Below are 18,161 nucleotides of genomic sequence, written 5' to 3' on the forward strand. Positions count from 1 at the left end.
ATTGGAATAAAATATGCCCACGGCTGTAATTCCAGATGGGATATGGTAGTACGCTTTAAAAAACTATTATTTTCAAAAATTATATTAATTGTTGATTGCCTATCAGGTAAAATTTAGTTCGAAGATATATAGAACAAATAATATTGTTCCCTTCTTGTAAGTGAATTTATACACAATTTACAATAAACAAATCCAATTTCCACTGATTTTAAAAATAAGGATTCAAATGTTTTTTTTTTTTAATTTTGATAATATAAATCTCTAATTATCATATGTCTAAATATTAGATAGCACAGTTAAAAATATTCACAGAGTATGTTATGAATACTTTAAAGTACCTTCACAGATACAATCAGGTGTTGGCGTAGTCTGACAGCCTCCTCAGTACACTGCAGAAGGGCATCTCGACCAGCAAGGCGAGGGCGAACGCACCCAGCAGGGTCAGGGAAGCGGTGCCCGCGAAGTATGACCACTGGAATGAAAGAAACCATCGTATTTATTCATTTACATCCTTAGCTTGTGTGGTCCCACCATAGATTGGACCACCCTTTCTTTTCCCGTGGGTGTCGTAAGAGCAACGGTTACCACATTCCATCAGGTGGGCCGTCAGCTTGTTTGCCATTCTAAATTGTATCAAAAAAAAGGCAAATAAAGGAACTGAATGGTCGAAGGATGAGCAACAGCGTCCTTCTTAAAACATTACCTAAGCCTATTTTTGTATGTCGTACAGGCTAAAGGTGTCGAACGAGATTGTATTGTTAACATCTGCATGTTTTTTTTACAACACAGTAGGCAAACGAGCATGTAGCTCACCTGATGGTAAGTGACTACCGCCGCCCATGATCATCCACAACACCAACAGCATTGCAGATGTGCTGCCGGCCTTTTAAAAAGGAATATGCTATTTTCTTGAAAGCTATGATGTCGTATCGGTTCGGAAATACCGCTGCTGGAAGTTGATTCCAAAGTCACAATGTTTTACAAATAAATAATCTTGAATTTTAAACTGCGGTTGTCAACCCGCCTGCCAAGCGTAGTAACTACTGGTAAAGCCTCCTTTATTTGGACTGGCTGCCCATTGCGCATAAGATTCTCTTGTTTCCTGCACGACTGCGTAGAAATTGTGACGTTCCCCGAAACCGACGCGTTTGGGAGTGAAGTGGTCATCCAAAAGTGTGAGAATTTCTTCATACGATACCTGGCCCATATCTTTTGGAAGTGCTAAGTCCGACGCAAGCTTGTATCTGTCTTCGGAGAATGCGCTAAGAAGAATAGCTCTTCTCTTCTTACCTGTGCCATCTGACCGCTCATTAAATGTCGTTTGCTACAAAATACTGCTAAATACCACTTTTATATGTTTTCCACGTCTTTTGATTATGATCCAAACTATTTAAAATGCCAAACTGCGAAATCGACGTTTTTAACAATAACTTTTTATTGGTCTAAAATGTGGGTAGTTCGTCGACACTGGTAAGTATGCGGACAAGTGAATGATACACGGGTTCGTATTGCACTGTTTTATTAAAGGACAAGTATCAAGGTCGTGTTGGGCGTAGCCACACACGTATGCGTATAGCTACGAGTACATACAAAACAGGGGGAAACCTGTATTCAGGAATGGACAGTCAATGGCTGATATGGTATGGTGCGTTGTACTCACAATGCAGAGCGTGTGCGAGCAGAGTGCAACGTCGGAGTGCAGCAGCAGCGCGCGTGCCGCGGGTGCATGCAGCAGCGCCGCGCCGTACCACAGCCGGCTCAGCGCCGCCACCATTCTACTCTGCACCATTCGCCGGACTGACTCTGCACATGGGGGGAAGGGATTGTTAGCAATGCGGACTACTAGCCCCATTGCTAGCAGTATATCCTGTCACGTCAACCTCCACGTAGCCCCTCTAAAAATAATCGTGCTGAATTCCTTTCATATTCATTACGATGGGCTAGATGGCAAGATAGCAAGATGGCCTACTCTTTCATTCTCACCTATTACCCCTTACTTGTGCCCCGCTGGTGTATACCGTTTGCGCAGGTGTGGTTACCACTCCTTTCCAGCTCAACCTTTTTATTCATTACGCTAAGCTAATTGACCTGCATTTTCGTCCTCACCTCTCATCCCTCACTAGAGCCCCGCCAGCGTATACTATCAGCGCAGATAGGGTTACCGTTTCATAATCATCCATTAAAGACACTGCACGTTGATATTATACAAATTGTTCACAGGTGTTAAGACTTTTCAGAGAAACTGTTTATAGATAGTTTTGTACGTGTTCATATCAATAGTCGAAGATTACTGCTTTCAGCATCATCATCTGATCAGGTGGGTCGCCAATAAGTCTATGTGTGTTTTTTTGTGAGTTTCAATGTAAAGTAAAATCCCGTCTACGCTACTGGTATACGCTGGCGGAACACCAATGAAAGATGATACGTGAGGATAAAAACAGATCAGTTGACCTACTTTGATAATAATAATAATAATAATAATCTTTATTTCAAACAGTAGATTACATAATTGATTAACAACGGTCCCCATATGGGTCGAGCCTGTATCTGGGGAACCTATTAACTAATATGGATAAATATAATTTTAATATAAATATATATAATAATTGGTAATAGTTTGAGTGTGTAGTTGTGTGTGTGCGTCTGTGTGCGTGTGTGTGTGTGTGTGTGTGTGCGTGCGTGCGTGCGTGTGTGTGTGTGTGTGTTCGTGCGTGCGTGCGTGCGTGCGTGTGTGTGTGTGTTCGTGCGTGCGCGTGTGCGTGTGCGTGTACGTGTGCGTGTACGTGTGCGTGTACGTGTGCGTGTGTGTTGTGCGCTTGCATTTCAATAAATATTTTAGGAAACAGGTCTTATCAGATCCTCTGTATGCACATAAGTTAGAGATTGCAGCCAATTACGTATTTTTAATTTTGCTTTTTTTCACTGAACATCGGATAATTTTACATTTTTTTAATATTATATTATAAACATAGGGAAACATGAATAGTGGTAAACGGAAATGATGAATTCAACAATAAATACAATGGTTTTTTTTTTTACAACACAGAGGGCAAACGAGCATGCGGCTCACCTGATGGTAAGCGACTATCGCTGCCCAAAAGCAACCGCAACACCAATTTTTTTTAACTAGCAGGCTTTGAAGAAAAACAACGAAGAGGTCGACCTGGTAAGACTTTTCAGGGTCCATTATTAACAATTCCTTTCTTTCTCCCCTACTGTTGCACCACGGTGTGCAAGTGACTCACCAGCATGGTGTGAGGCGGCGTAGAGCGCGGGGGCGAGCAGCGCCAGCGGGCAGCAGGCGTGCAGCGCGGCGCCGGGCCACGCGCGCCCCGCCGCCAGCGCCGCCGCCGCCGCCGCCGCCGCCGCCGCCAGCGCCGCCGCCGACGAGCACCACGCACACCACCACGCCGTCTGCACACGCACGCCACACACGCACCATCACTGTACACGCTTATATTATACTTCCGTTTGTTCTTCTTCATTCTAGCTTTAATCAGAATCAGCTTTCCCGCTGTTTCTGTCCCACTTTACCCGATGTGCATCTTCCTAAGACAAAACATTGGTTCGCATATCGTCATCAAGCGTTTCCTGGGTCGGCTACGAGATTCTATTTGTAAGATGAGCCAACTATGCCCTTTATTATGTTATATAAAAAATCTAGCTGTTTTCTATTTCACTACTAACATCCCCCTGACTGAGTTTTTCGCGTTTTTTTTTTCCTATGACATTTAACCTCTACAGTTTTATTATATTGTATAGATTACACAAATTAGTAATGTAAATTATTGTAAATATGGTACAAATAAGGGTGTCCCTCAAGGATCAATTTTGGGTACACAAAATAATACTTTAAAATGACTGTTCATTATAATATTATGACTAATGTTATACACAATTAGAAATATAAAAAATATTCACCTTAGAAATCTTCAAAGCACCCTGCATCTTGTGTGTCAACCAACCGATCACAACTCCAACGAAGTAAGGCAATACTCGAGCCCACGGACGTTCTATTATGATTGAATATATATTGTAAGCTCCGGGTCGACTGAAAAATAATAATTAGTCAACTAAAACAATACAAGATATTTGTTATAATCAAGCCATAATGTGTTGACAAAACAGTTAAATGCTTATTTTTAGGTTTAAGGTAGCCCGGCTTGCGCAATTGGTTTAATCATCATTATATCAGCCTTTAACTGTCTACTGGTGAACATAAGCCTCCCCCTTGGGGGGTCTTGCCAGTAGTTGCCACGCTTGCTGATTGGTAACCGCAGTTAGGCTTTGGAAATGTTTTTAGAGGGACGCTGCTGCCCATACGTCGCTCCCTCTTAGTCGCCTCGTAAGACCCCTACGGAAAAGAAGGGGTGGCCTTTCTATGCGGGGATCATATGGCAATTGGTTTACGTTGGTAAAATACCAATGAGGAATGGCAAGTTAAGAGTCAAATCAGTTGGGCAAGTATGACGGATTTACCAGAAATTGATTACTGAAATTTGCCACGAGGCGGATATTCAAAATAGACTACAGATCACATCCCATTATATAGCATAACTTCATGTATAGTAAAGGTCGTTACTTTCACACGACATTAATATTCAACGATTCAGACATATGCAATATTGCTGTATGGGGGGGGGGGGAATGTTAGTAATGCGGATTACCAGTCCCATTACTAGCAATGTACCCAACCAGGTTGACCTTCACCTGGTCCCCCCTGGAAACCATCGTGCAGAATTCAAGGTGAATTGATCACGATGGGCTAACTGGTCTGCCCTTTCATTCTCACCTATCATCCGCGAAGGCGGTGTTACCATTCAATTATCATCCATTAAAAAAAAACATTGCTGACTTTACCAGACGGTGTGCGGTAGACTGTGTACAGCGCTGAGCCTACATCGATAGATATATAAACAGGTGTAGGACCGTAGGAGTAGGTGGACTTACATGAGCGAGTAGTCGGTGTAGGCGCCGGCGAGATCGGCGGCGGCGGCGGCGAGCAGCGCGGCGCCGGCGAGCGCCAGCAGCGGCCGGCGCCGGCGCCCGCCGCCGACCGCGCACACCAGCGCCCCGGCCACGTGCAGCTGGCTCTCCGTCGACAGGTACCACGACACTTGCATGCACTACCACACAAATATTGATTAGCTGCTAACAGCTTTTTTTTACCACAGGAAGACTTTGTACGAAAGTCGTTTGCTTGGCCACCTCTGTCCCATTCGTGTTTCTATCGTGAAGCAGTAATATTTGCCTGGCTGTGTTTCAGTTTGAAGGGTGGAATATGGCGTGAATTTACTGGGTACAGAGGAATAACACCTGAGTCCTCGGGAATGGCAACGCATGGGAGGTATCATGGACGAAACATTATACTCTGTTATGTCCATGGTACTGCTCATGTCTGTAGGCGACGGTTACCACTTTCCATCAGGTAGGCCTTTAGCTTGTTTGCCATTCTAAGTTGTATAAAAAAAAAGTTCATTCAATAAGACGCTAAGAGGTAACAAGCAAACTCACTTTCACATTTATAAACAGTACGAATAACCATGACTTCGTGTCGAAACTTAATTTTCTTTGTCACTTTCACGGACTTTTTACAGAGCTCTGGACCTTTTGCAAGAGCCATTTTCCTAGAAACCATAAGAACCTTTCTCGAACTCTGATGAATAATTAAAATAAAATTTGCCGAATTAGCCCAGCCATCAGAGTTTTGCGCTAAGCACAACACCAAGCTAATAGATTTAGGCATTCATTTTTCCTTATAAGTCATCTGCTTGGTTACTTCTGTTCCACTCGTGTTTCTGCCGTGAAGCTGCTTGCATGGCTATATTACAGTTTAAACGATGAGGTATAATAGTAAAATTAGAGGATGCGAAGATACTCTAATTTCAGATTAGAAGAACAATTATAGAAGAAAAAGATTACCATATCAGTCATTAACTGTCCACTGTTGTACATAAGCTCCAACCTAATGGAAGTACTTGCCAGTAGTTACGACGCTTGATAGGCGAATTGGCAACCGCAGTCAGGCTTTGGTGATATTTCAAGGGGGACGCTGCCCATCCCTCGACTATTGAGGCCACTTAGTCGCTTCTAATGAGACCAATGGGAAATAAAGGTCCATTCTATGCCAAGACTATACATAAAATCTTAGTCTTTAGGAATGGATGAGGGGTATCATGGGCATAATAATGTATTCTGTAATATCCATGCAGTTATTCATGTCAATAGACTATCAACAGACGATAGTTAAGACTTTCCATCAGGTGGGCCATCAGTTTGTTTGCCAAGCCTAATAATGCCTTTGCCAAGCTTAAAGTTGCATAAAAAAAAACACAACCTGCAATTGGCAACATAGTATTTATCACTTACCCTCTCCTCAGCAGGATAGAAAGTGGTAACGTATAAAATATTCCGCCACCAATACGTCTCGCAGTTTTGGTGGTCGCCGTCGGGGAGCGCCAGCGACGATGTGGCCCGCGATACGCGCGCTACCACGGCCGACAGGAATATCGCGTAGAGATACGATGGCAACAACCTGAATCATTATAATTATTAATTTATTTTATATGTAGTTATAAACACCACCATGCTGGTCTCTATGGTGGTACTAGATATGGTGCACCAAGAACAAGTATTTTTACCTACTTTTTGGCTTCTCCATCAGGCTAATAACATAAAGGTTGGGCAGAAAGGGTTCGTTATTAATAGACTACCAGTCCCATTGCTAACAATATACCCTATCAGGTCGATCTCCACTTAGTCCCCCCTGAAAACCATCATGCAGAATTCCAAATATATTCATCACGATGGGCTAACTGACCTGCCTTTTCATCCGTATCTACCATCCCTCACTGTTGCCCCGCCGGCATTCACCATTACTGCAGGCAGAGGTACTAATTCATTATTATCCAATAAAAAAAATAACATAAAGGTAATAAAGGAAGGTATTGTTAGTAATGGGATCTAATAGCCTCCCACTTTTAGCAATAGCTAATCAGGTCGACCACCACGCGATTCCCTCTGGAAACCATCATGGTTTATTCTTGAGGAATTAGTCACGATGGGCTAACTGACCTACTTACATCGTCTTCTATCATCATATCACTGGTACCCCGCCAGTATAGACCGATACCATAGGTGGTGTTACCATTCCATTATCATCCATTAAAAAAACATAAAGATAATGTAATCAGTGGCTCAGTGGCTAATTTTTAAAATTTGAATTTCTTTGTTTAATATTGGATGTAGTTGTAACAATTGACATCAACAATTAATATACACAAATAGTCATCTTACTCAGTCAAGGAGAATGAAGAATTTGACAAAGAAAGATAAAAGAGATCAGAGATACCCATTGGCTTACTTAGATCCGTGCCAACCCCAGAATAAGGAGAGCATCTCTTAGCTATAAGCAAAACTGCGTCTGATCATACATACTCGTATAAGCCTTTTTAAGGGGCATGGGTCCCCCTGAAAAATTGTTTTAAATTCGCCAATAGAGACACCACTGCACCAGAATAATGCTGCCAAATAAAACAGCCAAACTATACAGGTATAGACAAAAGGTAGCGGTTACAAAATAAAAATCAATTCGATCAAACAAGAAATACCTTACAGCTCTGTTTGTAATAAAACAGATGTACTGAAGTATGTGGCCCCAAGTACCATCAAATCCTACGAGCTCCTCCACCGTGTATTGGCTCTTCAAATAAAAGAAATGGTGAGAGCTGAACAAGCCACTGGAACATAATTACATTTATACTATAGTATTAATACAGTTACATTATACGAACTAAATTTTAAAAATTAAAATGTCACACCTTACTAGAAATAACGTGTCGAATGCCATTGTACCTGTATTTAGTATATTGTAAATATTTTCCGCTTCATTTACACCACCAGAATTAACTGAAAATTACATTTGTATTACAGTATTGGAAGAGCTTTAATTAAATGTGAAACAAATCAACTATCCTTACCTGAAACGTAATCTACTATAACAGAGACGTGCACGAATATTAACCAAAGAGTTGCTATAATCCTCCAAACGTGAATTACTGACAGATCTTTATTAGCCGTGTTTGTATTGAAGATTCGGCTCCAACTATATCTTAAGGAGAAACAAAACAGTAGTCGTTTTATCAAACTGGTCTTCTTTTCCTCAGTGTTGAGGCTCGCAGCGGAGCTATACTTGACTCTGGGACAAGCGGTCAAGTTGTTCACTTGCCTCGGATTGTTACACTGTCTCCTGTACTTGCCGCATCTGGTACAACTACCTGTCGCTCTCTCCACACCTACTACGTCTAGCGTAATCGAGGGAGTTATATTTGGATTAACATTCTTCATCGCAAGCAGGTTTATATTGTTTCTGTGATTAACATTATTTTTGGATAATACTTCATTATCTGCCACATCAGATTCTATCCGTTCATCTATTTGCTTTTTAACTTTGTCGTGTAGTTTGCTTATTGTGTCTGTATTGTTATATTTTTGTAAATCGAAACTAATCGATTTAGAGCCACGTTTACATTTTATAATGTTAATTTCTATTACTGTGGCTGTTATTGATAGTAATAGCAAAAACAGCGTGACACTTAATAACAGTATCGCTCCAAGATCATGTTTTATGCTATAGTGTTCTGTGACTTGTCTAAGAGATGCAATTTTAGCTATTCGTGGTACAGTCTTGTTTGATTTCAAGTTGTCGTTTAGCATTATGGAAAATGTCAACAGTGATGAAATATCCCTTTTGGAACAGGAGCGTGGCAAGCATAATCCTATAGTAATATCGAAAGGCTGAAAAGAAAACAATAATTTTGTGGCATTACTTTTTATACTACTACTGTAATATATGTACGTATTAATATAATTATTGTACTTACTCAAAAATATATTTTTACACTGTTTTCAAAAATATCTTACTGATGTGGACAAAAAAAAAACATTAGAATAAAAAACATGCACTGATTTTCTTAAAATATTTTTTTATTAAGTTAACCTAAATGAAAACCGAGTCACGAACCTGCGGTGTGGCTGAATTCATAATGGTCAGGAGGACTCGAGCCACATTGAAACCTAAGTGGAATGGTGGATTATCTGATAGCTCTGTCGATTTGGTGTGTGTCAACTTCCACTCGTGATCTAAGAAAAATATGATGAAACCTTAAGAACTAGCCAGTATGAACGTTACTGTACCTAAATAAGATCATAAGTTCGATTCTTAGCCACGCCAATTTAAAAAAAATCTAATTATATTAAAGTCTGTGTTTTTTTGGATACCCCCACATGTCCGTTGTCTGTTTTCTTTTTAAACAGAATGTCGTGAGGATCAAGTAATTGGTATGATGGTGGGGCACTTGTTACTTATTATTATAAAGTATTACAAAGGCAAAGTATACTTTGCCTACATAAAACTAGATCAGTATTTTTTTTATTTTTATTACTATCTTATATCATCCATTATATGTACTGAACCGTTTTAAAAAATCAAATCGAAAAATGGTCTACGGAGAGAAGTTTCTGTTAATTAAACTATAATTTAAAATTTTGCATATAAAAAGACGTACATTTAAGTGTCCACTACCTAATATCTAAATGAAAAAAAAACTATCTTCTGTACTCTTACCTCCATCATGGTACCTTTCTTTGCGCAGTCCAACGGCAGGGCCCAAAAATTGATTACCATCATGGCTGCTACTTTTAGCTTCATTATTCTGTCAAATAATAAATTTAAGTATAAAAAAGAAATGACATCCACGGGAATGGAAGGGATAACTCATTCTATACCCACACAGCGACATCTGTTTTTCATTATTGTATAAAATAATAATGCAAAGTAACATACAAAATTATACAAATCTATACTTATAATAAATCTATAGAGAGGTCAATTCTGTACATGAAATATATTTCCAAAATAACTACCAGGGGGTAATTAGTGATCGATACTGATGCTAAAAATGTAATCAGTAAAATTTTGTCTGCTGGCTGTATATTCGTTATAAAGACAAAAAATACTCCACGGATTTTAACGAAACTTGGTACAATTATTCTTCATACTCCTGGCCAGATTATAGTATACTTTTCATCACGCTACGATCAATAGGAGCAGAGCAGTGAAGGGAAATGTTGGGAAAACGGGAGAATTTACTCCATTTGTAAGCTTCCGTCGCGTGTGCAGCCTTAATGGCCACTTTTTAAAATGTAAAAATGTCCACCCGTGCGATGCCGGGACGGGCCGCTAGTAATAACTAAAGGTATAAAATTTTGATTCGTAACTATAAAATGAAATTGAGTGAACAGCTATGAATTTGACGAAAATACATATTTTATATATAGGGAGACTTTGTACAAAAGTCGTTTGCTTGGCTACTCTCTCTCATTTGTCTCTGTCCCATTTGTGTTTCTACCGTGAAGCAGTTGTGTTTGCATGGCTGTGTTTCGGTTTGAACGGTGAGATATGACGTGAATTTACAGGGTATAGAGGAATAACACCTAAGTTCTCAGGAATGAGAACGCATGAGAGGTATCTTGGGCGAAATAGTATCTATACTCTGTTATGTCCATGGTACTGTTCATGTCTATAGGCGACGGTTACCACTTTCCATCAGGTAGACCGTCAGCTTGTTTGCCATTCTAAGTTGTATAAAAAAAATACATAACGACCTGTAATTATGGTTACGTATATTCGAGCCAGATTTGATCAAACTGATAGATCAAACAATAGAGTATTCTAAGCTATCTATCATCTATAAGATACGAAGCTAGTAAGCATACATATTCACTTACCAGTACAAGACAATGGTGTTTGGAGCCGAGCCAGTACCTGTTGCCAGCGAATGCCCCACCCTGGTACCGACCCGATGCGTCTGCGACTAAAATATTTAATAAATAAACCTTTTATTATTTACCTCCTTGGTAGCCATGTTTCGAAGTAAAAGGTCATTCCATTTTTAAATTACAGGACAGATATGAGTTTACATAGTAATTTATCTGGCCGCAAAACACGACAGATATGGATTTTCATACAACTTTTACCGGCCGCTGCCCGCATCTATCTGGCCAGTACGGCAATTTTGCTTTATCTCGAAGAAGATTATCAAAATAGTGCTCACATTTCCAAGCATGTTTGAGAAAAAATTATTAGTTATCGTTATTATATCAGCCTTTAACTGACCACTGCTGAATATAAGGGGAGGCCCTTGGGTGGTTTGGCAGTAGTTGCCACGATTGGCAGGCGAATTGGCAACCGCAGTCAGACTTTAGAGATGTTTTAAGAGGGACGCTGCTGCTCATCCCTCGCCTCCCCTAAATCGACTTTTATGACACTTATGGGAAAGAAAATGGGTTCTACGCCGGGACCATACGGCCGCAATTTTCTACACTAATATTATAAAGAGGAAAGACTTGTATTTTTGTGTGTATGTTTGTAATGAATAAACTCAAAAACTACACTACTACTACTAAGCTACATTCACCTTGAGTAACATAGGCTATATTTATTACTAGCAAAGATTAGGGGTCCTTACTAAAACTTTAGTAAAGTAACTGAAGGCATAAAAAAATGCTATAAAATATCTTTCATCGCGTGTACTGCGGAAACTATTGGTGATAGAACAAAAGTATGTTCTACATTATTGAAGGAAATATCAATAACTACAAAAAACTTCGCGATACTATATGTCCAACTATTATCGTTATGTCACAATAACCACTTTTTAAAATGTTGTAAAAATGTCCACCTGTGCGAAGCCGGGACGGGCCGCTAATATTTTATATAAAGGACATTTTAATTGCTCTAAGAATAACAAGATTAGATTTAGATTAGATTAGATTTCTTTATTTGCGAGAACATTGTTTTTTACAGATATTGTTCTATTAAATAAAGTACAAATATTCGCCTTATATTCTAAAGCATGCAAAATTATTATTGGGTACAAGATACATTACATTAACAATAAAAATTGGTCACCTTGGATTTTTTATTATTATTTTCGGTTTTACATACATTATTACATTTGTAATATTAATTAGAATATAATTATTATAATTATTAGGAATATAATAGATGTACAACTGGTATTGTGAAGAGAATAAACTTTATTATTATTATTAAATTTTACCAAAATTCTCATCTCCCCTCTTGAGGAGAGGAGATGGCAACTAACCCCCGGCAGAAGCACAGTCGGCCGGGGTTCAGGGCCCCAGGGAGAGAAACCGGCGAGAGAGAATCTAAGAGCACCGCTTTCTGCGTACGGAATCCCAACCGTCTGAGATGTTGTTCCAGACTGGTTGGGGTAAGACCGTTCACCAACATAACGATTGGGATTATTATTTTTTAAATTTCACTTAAATTCTCATCTCCCCTCTTAAGGAGAGGAGATGGCAACTAACCCCCGGCAGAAGCACAGTCGGCCGGGGTTCAGGGCCCCAGGGAGAGAAACCGGCGTACAATGCGGGCATTATTATTATTAATTTTATTGTTACAAGTGTTCACGATTGATGCATCGCGTGCGTGTCCCTCGCAATATTTGTGCATACATCGAACTTTAAAACGGTTGAAAATGAAATTAAAAAACGAGAATCACGCATTTCAATAACACGATACGATCTAAATAGACATGTTGCAAGTATTGACGGTTTAACATCTAGTAGATAGATAGATAGTAGATTACTTGGGTACCTCTGTCCCATTCATGTTTCTACCGTGAAGCAGTTGTGTATGAATGGCTGTGTTTCAGTTTGAAGGGTGGGATATGGCGTGAATTTACAGGGTACAGAGGAATAACATCTGAGTCCTCAGGAATGGCAACGCATGGGGGGTATCATGGGCGAAACAGTATACTCTGTTATGTCCATGGTACTGCTTATGTCTATAGACGACGGTTACCAGTTTCCATCAGGTAGGCCGTCAGATTGTTTGCCATTCTGTTGTATAAAAAAAAAGATAGAAGAAACAATTAACTCGTAGATAGAAGCAACAAAACCTAATAAATATCTATCTAACATAACGTAGGAACTGCTAGAAGTATTGTTTTACTTTTTTAGTCTTATTTTTAACTAGCTTCATTCTGCGACTTCTATCGCGTAAATCAATGCAAAGAGAAACCTATATGTTAAATTAGGAAATAACCTATCCGTGTAACAAGTTTTATTTAAATATGTTCAGTAGTTTATCCTTTTGTATTTATAATATTAACGAGAATAAGATATGTTAAAATGTAACCAATGTTTTGCACTTTCTTTTTTAATCCTTTGAGTGCCTTTGAGAGCAGAAGGATTGTTAGTAATGGGGACGTTAATCCCCATTGCTAGCAATATCCTATCAGACCACTATCAGGTCGACCTCCACGTGGTTCCCCCTGGAAACCATCGACGTCGCAATGGCCCAATAGACCTACTTTCATCGTCATCTATCATTATATAACTGGTACCCCGCTAGTGTATACCGATAGCGCAGGCGAGGCTACCATTCCATGATCATCCATTTAAAAAAAAGCACATTACTAGCGTAAACTCACGCAAGTGTGGTTTATATATATTTTCAAAGTCTAGGTCGACCCCCTGGGCAAGTCTAGGTGGCCCCTAAGCCTCGACAAGAGGATCGCGAAAGGCTGCGACTAATCGCAAAAAAATTTAATCTAAAATTATATGTTAGGAACCGTGGAGGGTAGGGAGTTGAAAAATTATTTTTACATTATTAAGGGAATCACGCTATGATTTTTTTTTTTAAAAACACACGATTATTATACACTATTCATCACAATTACAATGTGAATAAAAGACAATTCGTGTTTACGTAAATATGTTGTCTTCATGAAAAATGAAAGGACACGACTACATTTTCCAGTCAACGCAAGACTTTAACAGTTTTTGCCTCATTGGATTTAGAGATAAATAGGAAAACATTTCTTACTAAGATTATTTCTGTCATTTCCACAGTATGACAATTACAATTAGCGAATTTTCGCTTTCGACAAAAAAGTCGCGTGCCCGCCGCGCGGTCCACCGAGCCGGATCGCACGCGACGCGGTCACCTGACTCCGCTGTCCATTCACACGGTCGTGAAATTAATCTATGAGCAATAACTCGTTTTAACAGCTTCATTTATATTGTGATTATTAATAATAATTCATATATGTATGTATAAATAAGTTCAAAATTTATAGCTCCAATATGGGAGTAACCTTTTCAATTAACAAGTTGATTTAACGATACGAGTCGTGATTAAATTAATGGATTAACGACTAATTTTCAATCGACTTTAAAAAAGGAGCGAGTCTCAACTCTGACACTCACTCAATTCAGTGGTTTATTACCTCATAACTGACTGATAAACTGATTTAATTTTTTTTTTTTTAATTGAAAGGAAATACTTTCAGATTAGTCTCATAGAAATTTTATCGAAATTAGATTTGATTTTTTAAATTAAAATTATTGATTTTGCCACGACTGAACACGATTTTAAATTATTTGGTAAACTTTTACTTGTTTACCAAATAATAATATCATTATCGTTCAAATAAGATCATTGAAAATAAGTATTTGAATTTAGAACACAGAATTGTGACACGTTAGATTGAATATATTTAAATTTAGAACGCGAAATTGTGATTATAAGTAGATTTTTCTTCGCAAGCAGTTTTTGCTCCGCCAAGAAAACCGATAGTTTCAATGAAACAACAAACAAACATGATAAATAAATACCACTGATTACAATCTCTCTTTTCATTTAAGAGTTTCCTCTTGTCGGTGCAACTAATTCATGCATTTTCTTCCAGCCATTTTATACGACGTCATAGCTAGTGTTTAATCGATTAAAATACGATACGAATAATAAAAATCGATACAAAAGTGTTGACATAATCGTATATAAAAATAATAGAGACAAATTGAAAAACCCCCCTCCGTTAGAAAGACTGTTAAAAATCGTAATTAAGCACCTACTTACAAAAAAAAATTAATTAAATCGATAACGAGCTATTTTTGAAGTTGAGAAAAACGTTAACGGTTATTACTAGCCCTTCGACAGTTCAACCGCGGTACACTATACCATGGGAAGTATGGCGGGCACACCTCTCATTCCGTACCGTTGCGTTGGCCAATTATAATGTAAAAATTTTGATTAAATTTTGATTCTTTAATTTGTGAAAGCTTACATGCCGTTAATTTAATGAGTTTTTTTTTTATTTATTACTGATCGGCAATTTTCGATTTACATCTACGTCCATGTAGATAATGCGTAGGCAGGTTTTTTTTTTTAATAAACATTTAATTTTCGTACGACCTTTAGATATTTAAATAGGTACGTTCGAATATAACGCATAGAAATTGTTACGGCTGTAACCTTTTTTTAAATAGATGATAACAGAATGGTAATCCCGCCTGAGCTAATGGTATACGCTGGCGAGGCACCAGTGAGGGATGATAGGAGAAGGCGGGTCAGTTCGTGATAAATACACCTGGAATTCAGCACAATGGTTTCCAGGGAGGAACACGAGGAGTTTGACCTGACATATATATTGGATATAATGCTAACAATGGGACTGCTACATTTCCGCATTACTAACAATTCCTTAACCCCCCCCCCCCCCCCCCACCCCCTCACGGCTGCCTAGGAGATATCTTTTACTTTTAATACTACAAAGTTTGTATACCATCCCCCTAGCGTGTACCGATAGCGCACTCATCCCCAGACCGGCCTAGGCCTACTTGGCGGGGGGAAAGGAATTGTTAGTAATTGGGCCTAACTGAACCTATCAAGTCGACCTCCACGTGGTTCCTCCTGGAAACCATTGTGGTTAATTCTAGTGGAATTCATCACGATGTGGTAACTGATCCGCTTTCATTGTCACCGATCATCCCTCACTGGTGCCCCGCCAGCGTATACCGATAGCGCAGTCGTGGTTGCCATTCCATTATCACCCATTAAAAAAAAGTCTACTTGGCAAGGGGAGAAGGGATTCTAAGTAATGGGGACTATTTTTTTTTATACAACTTAGAATGACAAACAAGCTGACGGCCCACCTGATGGAAAGTGGTAACCGTCGCCTATAAACATGACCAGTACCGTGGACATAACAGAGTATACTGTTTCGCCCATGACACCCCCCATGCGTTGCCATTCCTAAGGACTCAGGTGTTATTCCTCTGTACCCAGTAAATTCACGCCATATCCCACCCTTCAAACCGAAACACAACCATGCAAACACAACTGCTTCACGGTTGAAACACGAATGGGACAGAGGTACCCAAGCAATCGACTTTTGTACAAAGTCTTTAACTATTACAGTGTTTTGTCGCTACACATGTGATGTTGTAATTATTTTAATAAATAAATAAAAAAATAAATATCTGTAACGTCTGAAAATGTTTAAAAATATGTAAACTTACCATTCAATGCCCACAAGCGACCTTCTGATAAATCTCCGAAAAATACACTCAAATCCTCCCAACAACTCTCTTCCACTGATATATGTACACCATTAGATATTTTCGGCCACACCACTGACAAAAACGATGGATCGTATACATTAAAAAGGCTTTCCAAAACATTCCCTTTCGCGCGCAAACTTTTTTCTATTCTCAAATGGGATTCTTTTTTTGAAATCCTCTCGCTTCCATTATTACGCGGTCTTATCCGTGTGCTTTCGGCCAGTGTCAATAAAAACAAAATTAAATAATAACTTTTTTTCTCCATGTTATCGCATTATATTTTATTGGCACAACGCGGATTTTAATCGCCTCCACGAGTATGAGTAGCGGGATTATTTGTAAACAGTGTGCGCGTGCGCATGGGCAGCGGTCAGAAACGTAAATAAACAATTAAATGCGATAGATAGTAAACTCACATTCACATTTACTAGTAAACTTAAAATTAGAATGACATAATGTACAATAATTATATTATCACACGACTTTTTAATGATCGCACAAACTTTGTAATAGTTGATTAGGATTTTTAAAATAAAAAAAAATGGACAGGACAATATCTGTTGATTCGAATTGTTGTAGCTTTTGAAAAATGTTATAAATGTGAAAGTGAGTTTATTTGTTACCTTTTGGCTCCTTAACGGCTCGGCCGATTGTCATAAAATTTAGTTTACAATTATAACAATGATTAAGTACAGACAGTTTGGATTGAGGATGACTCGCCTGCCATGCCATTCTCGTGGCAACTACTGGCAAACCCCTCCAAAGAGGGGGGAAAGGGATTGTTAGTAATGGAGACTAAAAATCCCATTGCGAGCAATATACCCAGCCAGGTCGATCTCCTCGTGGTTCCCCCTGGAAATTATCATGGTTAATTCCTGATGAATTCATCATGATGGGCTAACTGGCCTGTTTTCATTCTCATCGATCACCCTTCACTGGTGCTCCGCCAGCATATCCCGTTAGCGCAGGCGGGGTTACCATACCATTTTCACCCAACAAAAAAAAAGAGGCCTATGTTCAACATTGGACAGGTAACGGCCGATAGGATAGGATGATGACTTTGTGTGGTATGGGGGTAGGTATTATTGGTAGGTAATGGGAATTGGGAACAAGTTTCTAAGATACAAGATATCCTAGAGCATTGTTTGCAATATATCGCCCATTTCTTCTTCATAATATCATTGTTCCATCACTAATACCCGTCCATTGCATAATACGTCTTTAGATTAAGATAGATTTGTCTTTACATAAAATAAAACAAAGACGACGCTTGATCGATGGTTTCATTGTAATTCTGATATTTTTATGAAAGGTTCTTTTTTCTTTTTTTTTTTTTTTATACAACTTAGAATGGCAAACAAGCTGACTGCCCACCTGATGGAAAGTGGTAACCGTCGCCTATAGACATGAGCAGTACCATGGACATAACAGAGTATACTGTTTCGCCCATGATACCTTCCATGCGTTGCCATTCCTGAGGACTCAGGTGTTATTCTTCTGTACCTTGTAAATTCACTGCCATATCCCACCCTTTAACCGAAACACAGTCATGCAACACAACTGCTTTACGGTTGAAACACGATTCTTTCGATAAAATCACGATTCAACGAATCTTAATCAGAGATATGTGAATACATTACGCACCTTTTTTAACAGATCATACCTCCTTTTTCCAAATAATCTTATTGCATTCTTATTCAGTCATTACACGGATCCATATTTAACCA

At 39.0% G+C, this 18,161-nt stretch overlaps 1 protein-coding gene across 1 annotated transcript; it reads right to left on the reverse strand.

The window, feature by feature from the left end:
• Positions 1–75: 75 nt before the first annotated feature.
• Positions 76–16,784, reverse strand: LOC113522872 (uncharacterized). The gene is made up of 13 exons (XM_052902849.1): positions 16,393–16,784; positions 10,789–10,874; positions 9,626–9,713; positions 9,023–9,141; positions 7,980–8,796; positions 7,821–7,908; positions 7,611–7,739; positions 6,370–6,535; positions 4,951–5,126; positions 3,922–4,051; positions 3,246–3,414; positions 1,661–1,803; positions 76–472 (listed from the first exon to the last, which is right to left on the reverse strand). The coding sequence occupies exons 1-13, from the start codon at positions 16,697–16,699 to the stop codon at positions 353–355; spliced, it is 2,538 nt and encodes an 845-aa protein (XP_052758809.1). The 5' UTR covers positions 16,700–16,784; the 3' UTR covers positions 76–352.
• Positions 16,785–18,161: the final 1,377 nt, after the last annotated feature.

The sequence above is a fragment of the Galleria mellonella genome, unplaced genomic scaffold, assembly GCF_026898425.1.
Source record: "Galleria mellonella isolate WM207_F2 unplaced genomic scaffold, CSIRO_AGI_GalMel_v1 utg962, whole genome shotgun sequence".
NCBI classification, from domain to species: domain Eukaryota; kingdom Metazoa; phylum Arthropoda; class Insecta; order Lepidoptera; family Pyralidae; genus Galleria; species Galleria mellonella.

Coding starts and splice junctions, on each gene's coding strand:
- LOC113522872 (XM_052902849.1), bottom strand. CDS start 16,699: ATGGAGAAAAAAAGTTATTATTTAATTTTGTTTTTATTGACACTGGCC. Junction 7,909..7,979: donor TATAGTAGATTACGTTTCAG/GTAAGGATAGTT, acceptor TGTAATTTTCAG/TTAATTCTGGTGGTGTAAAT. Junction 4,052..4,950: donor TACACCGACTACTCGCTCAT/GTAAGTCCACCT, acceptor ATTATTTTTCAG/TCGACCCGGAGCTTACAATA.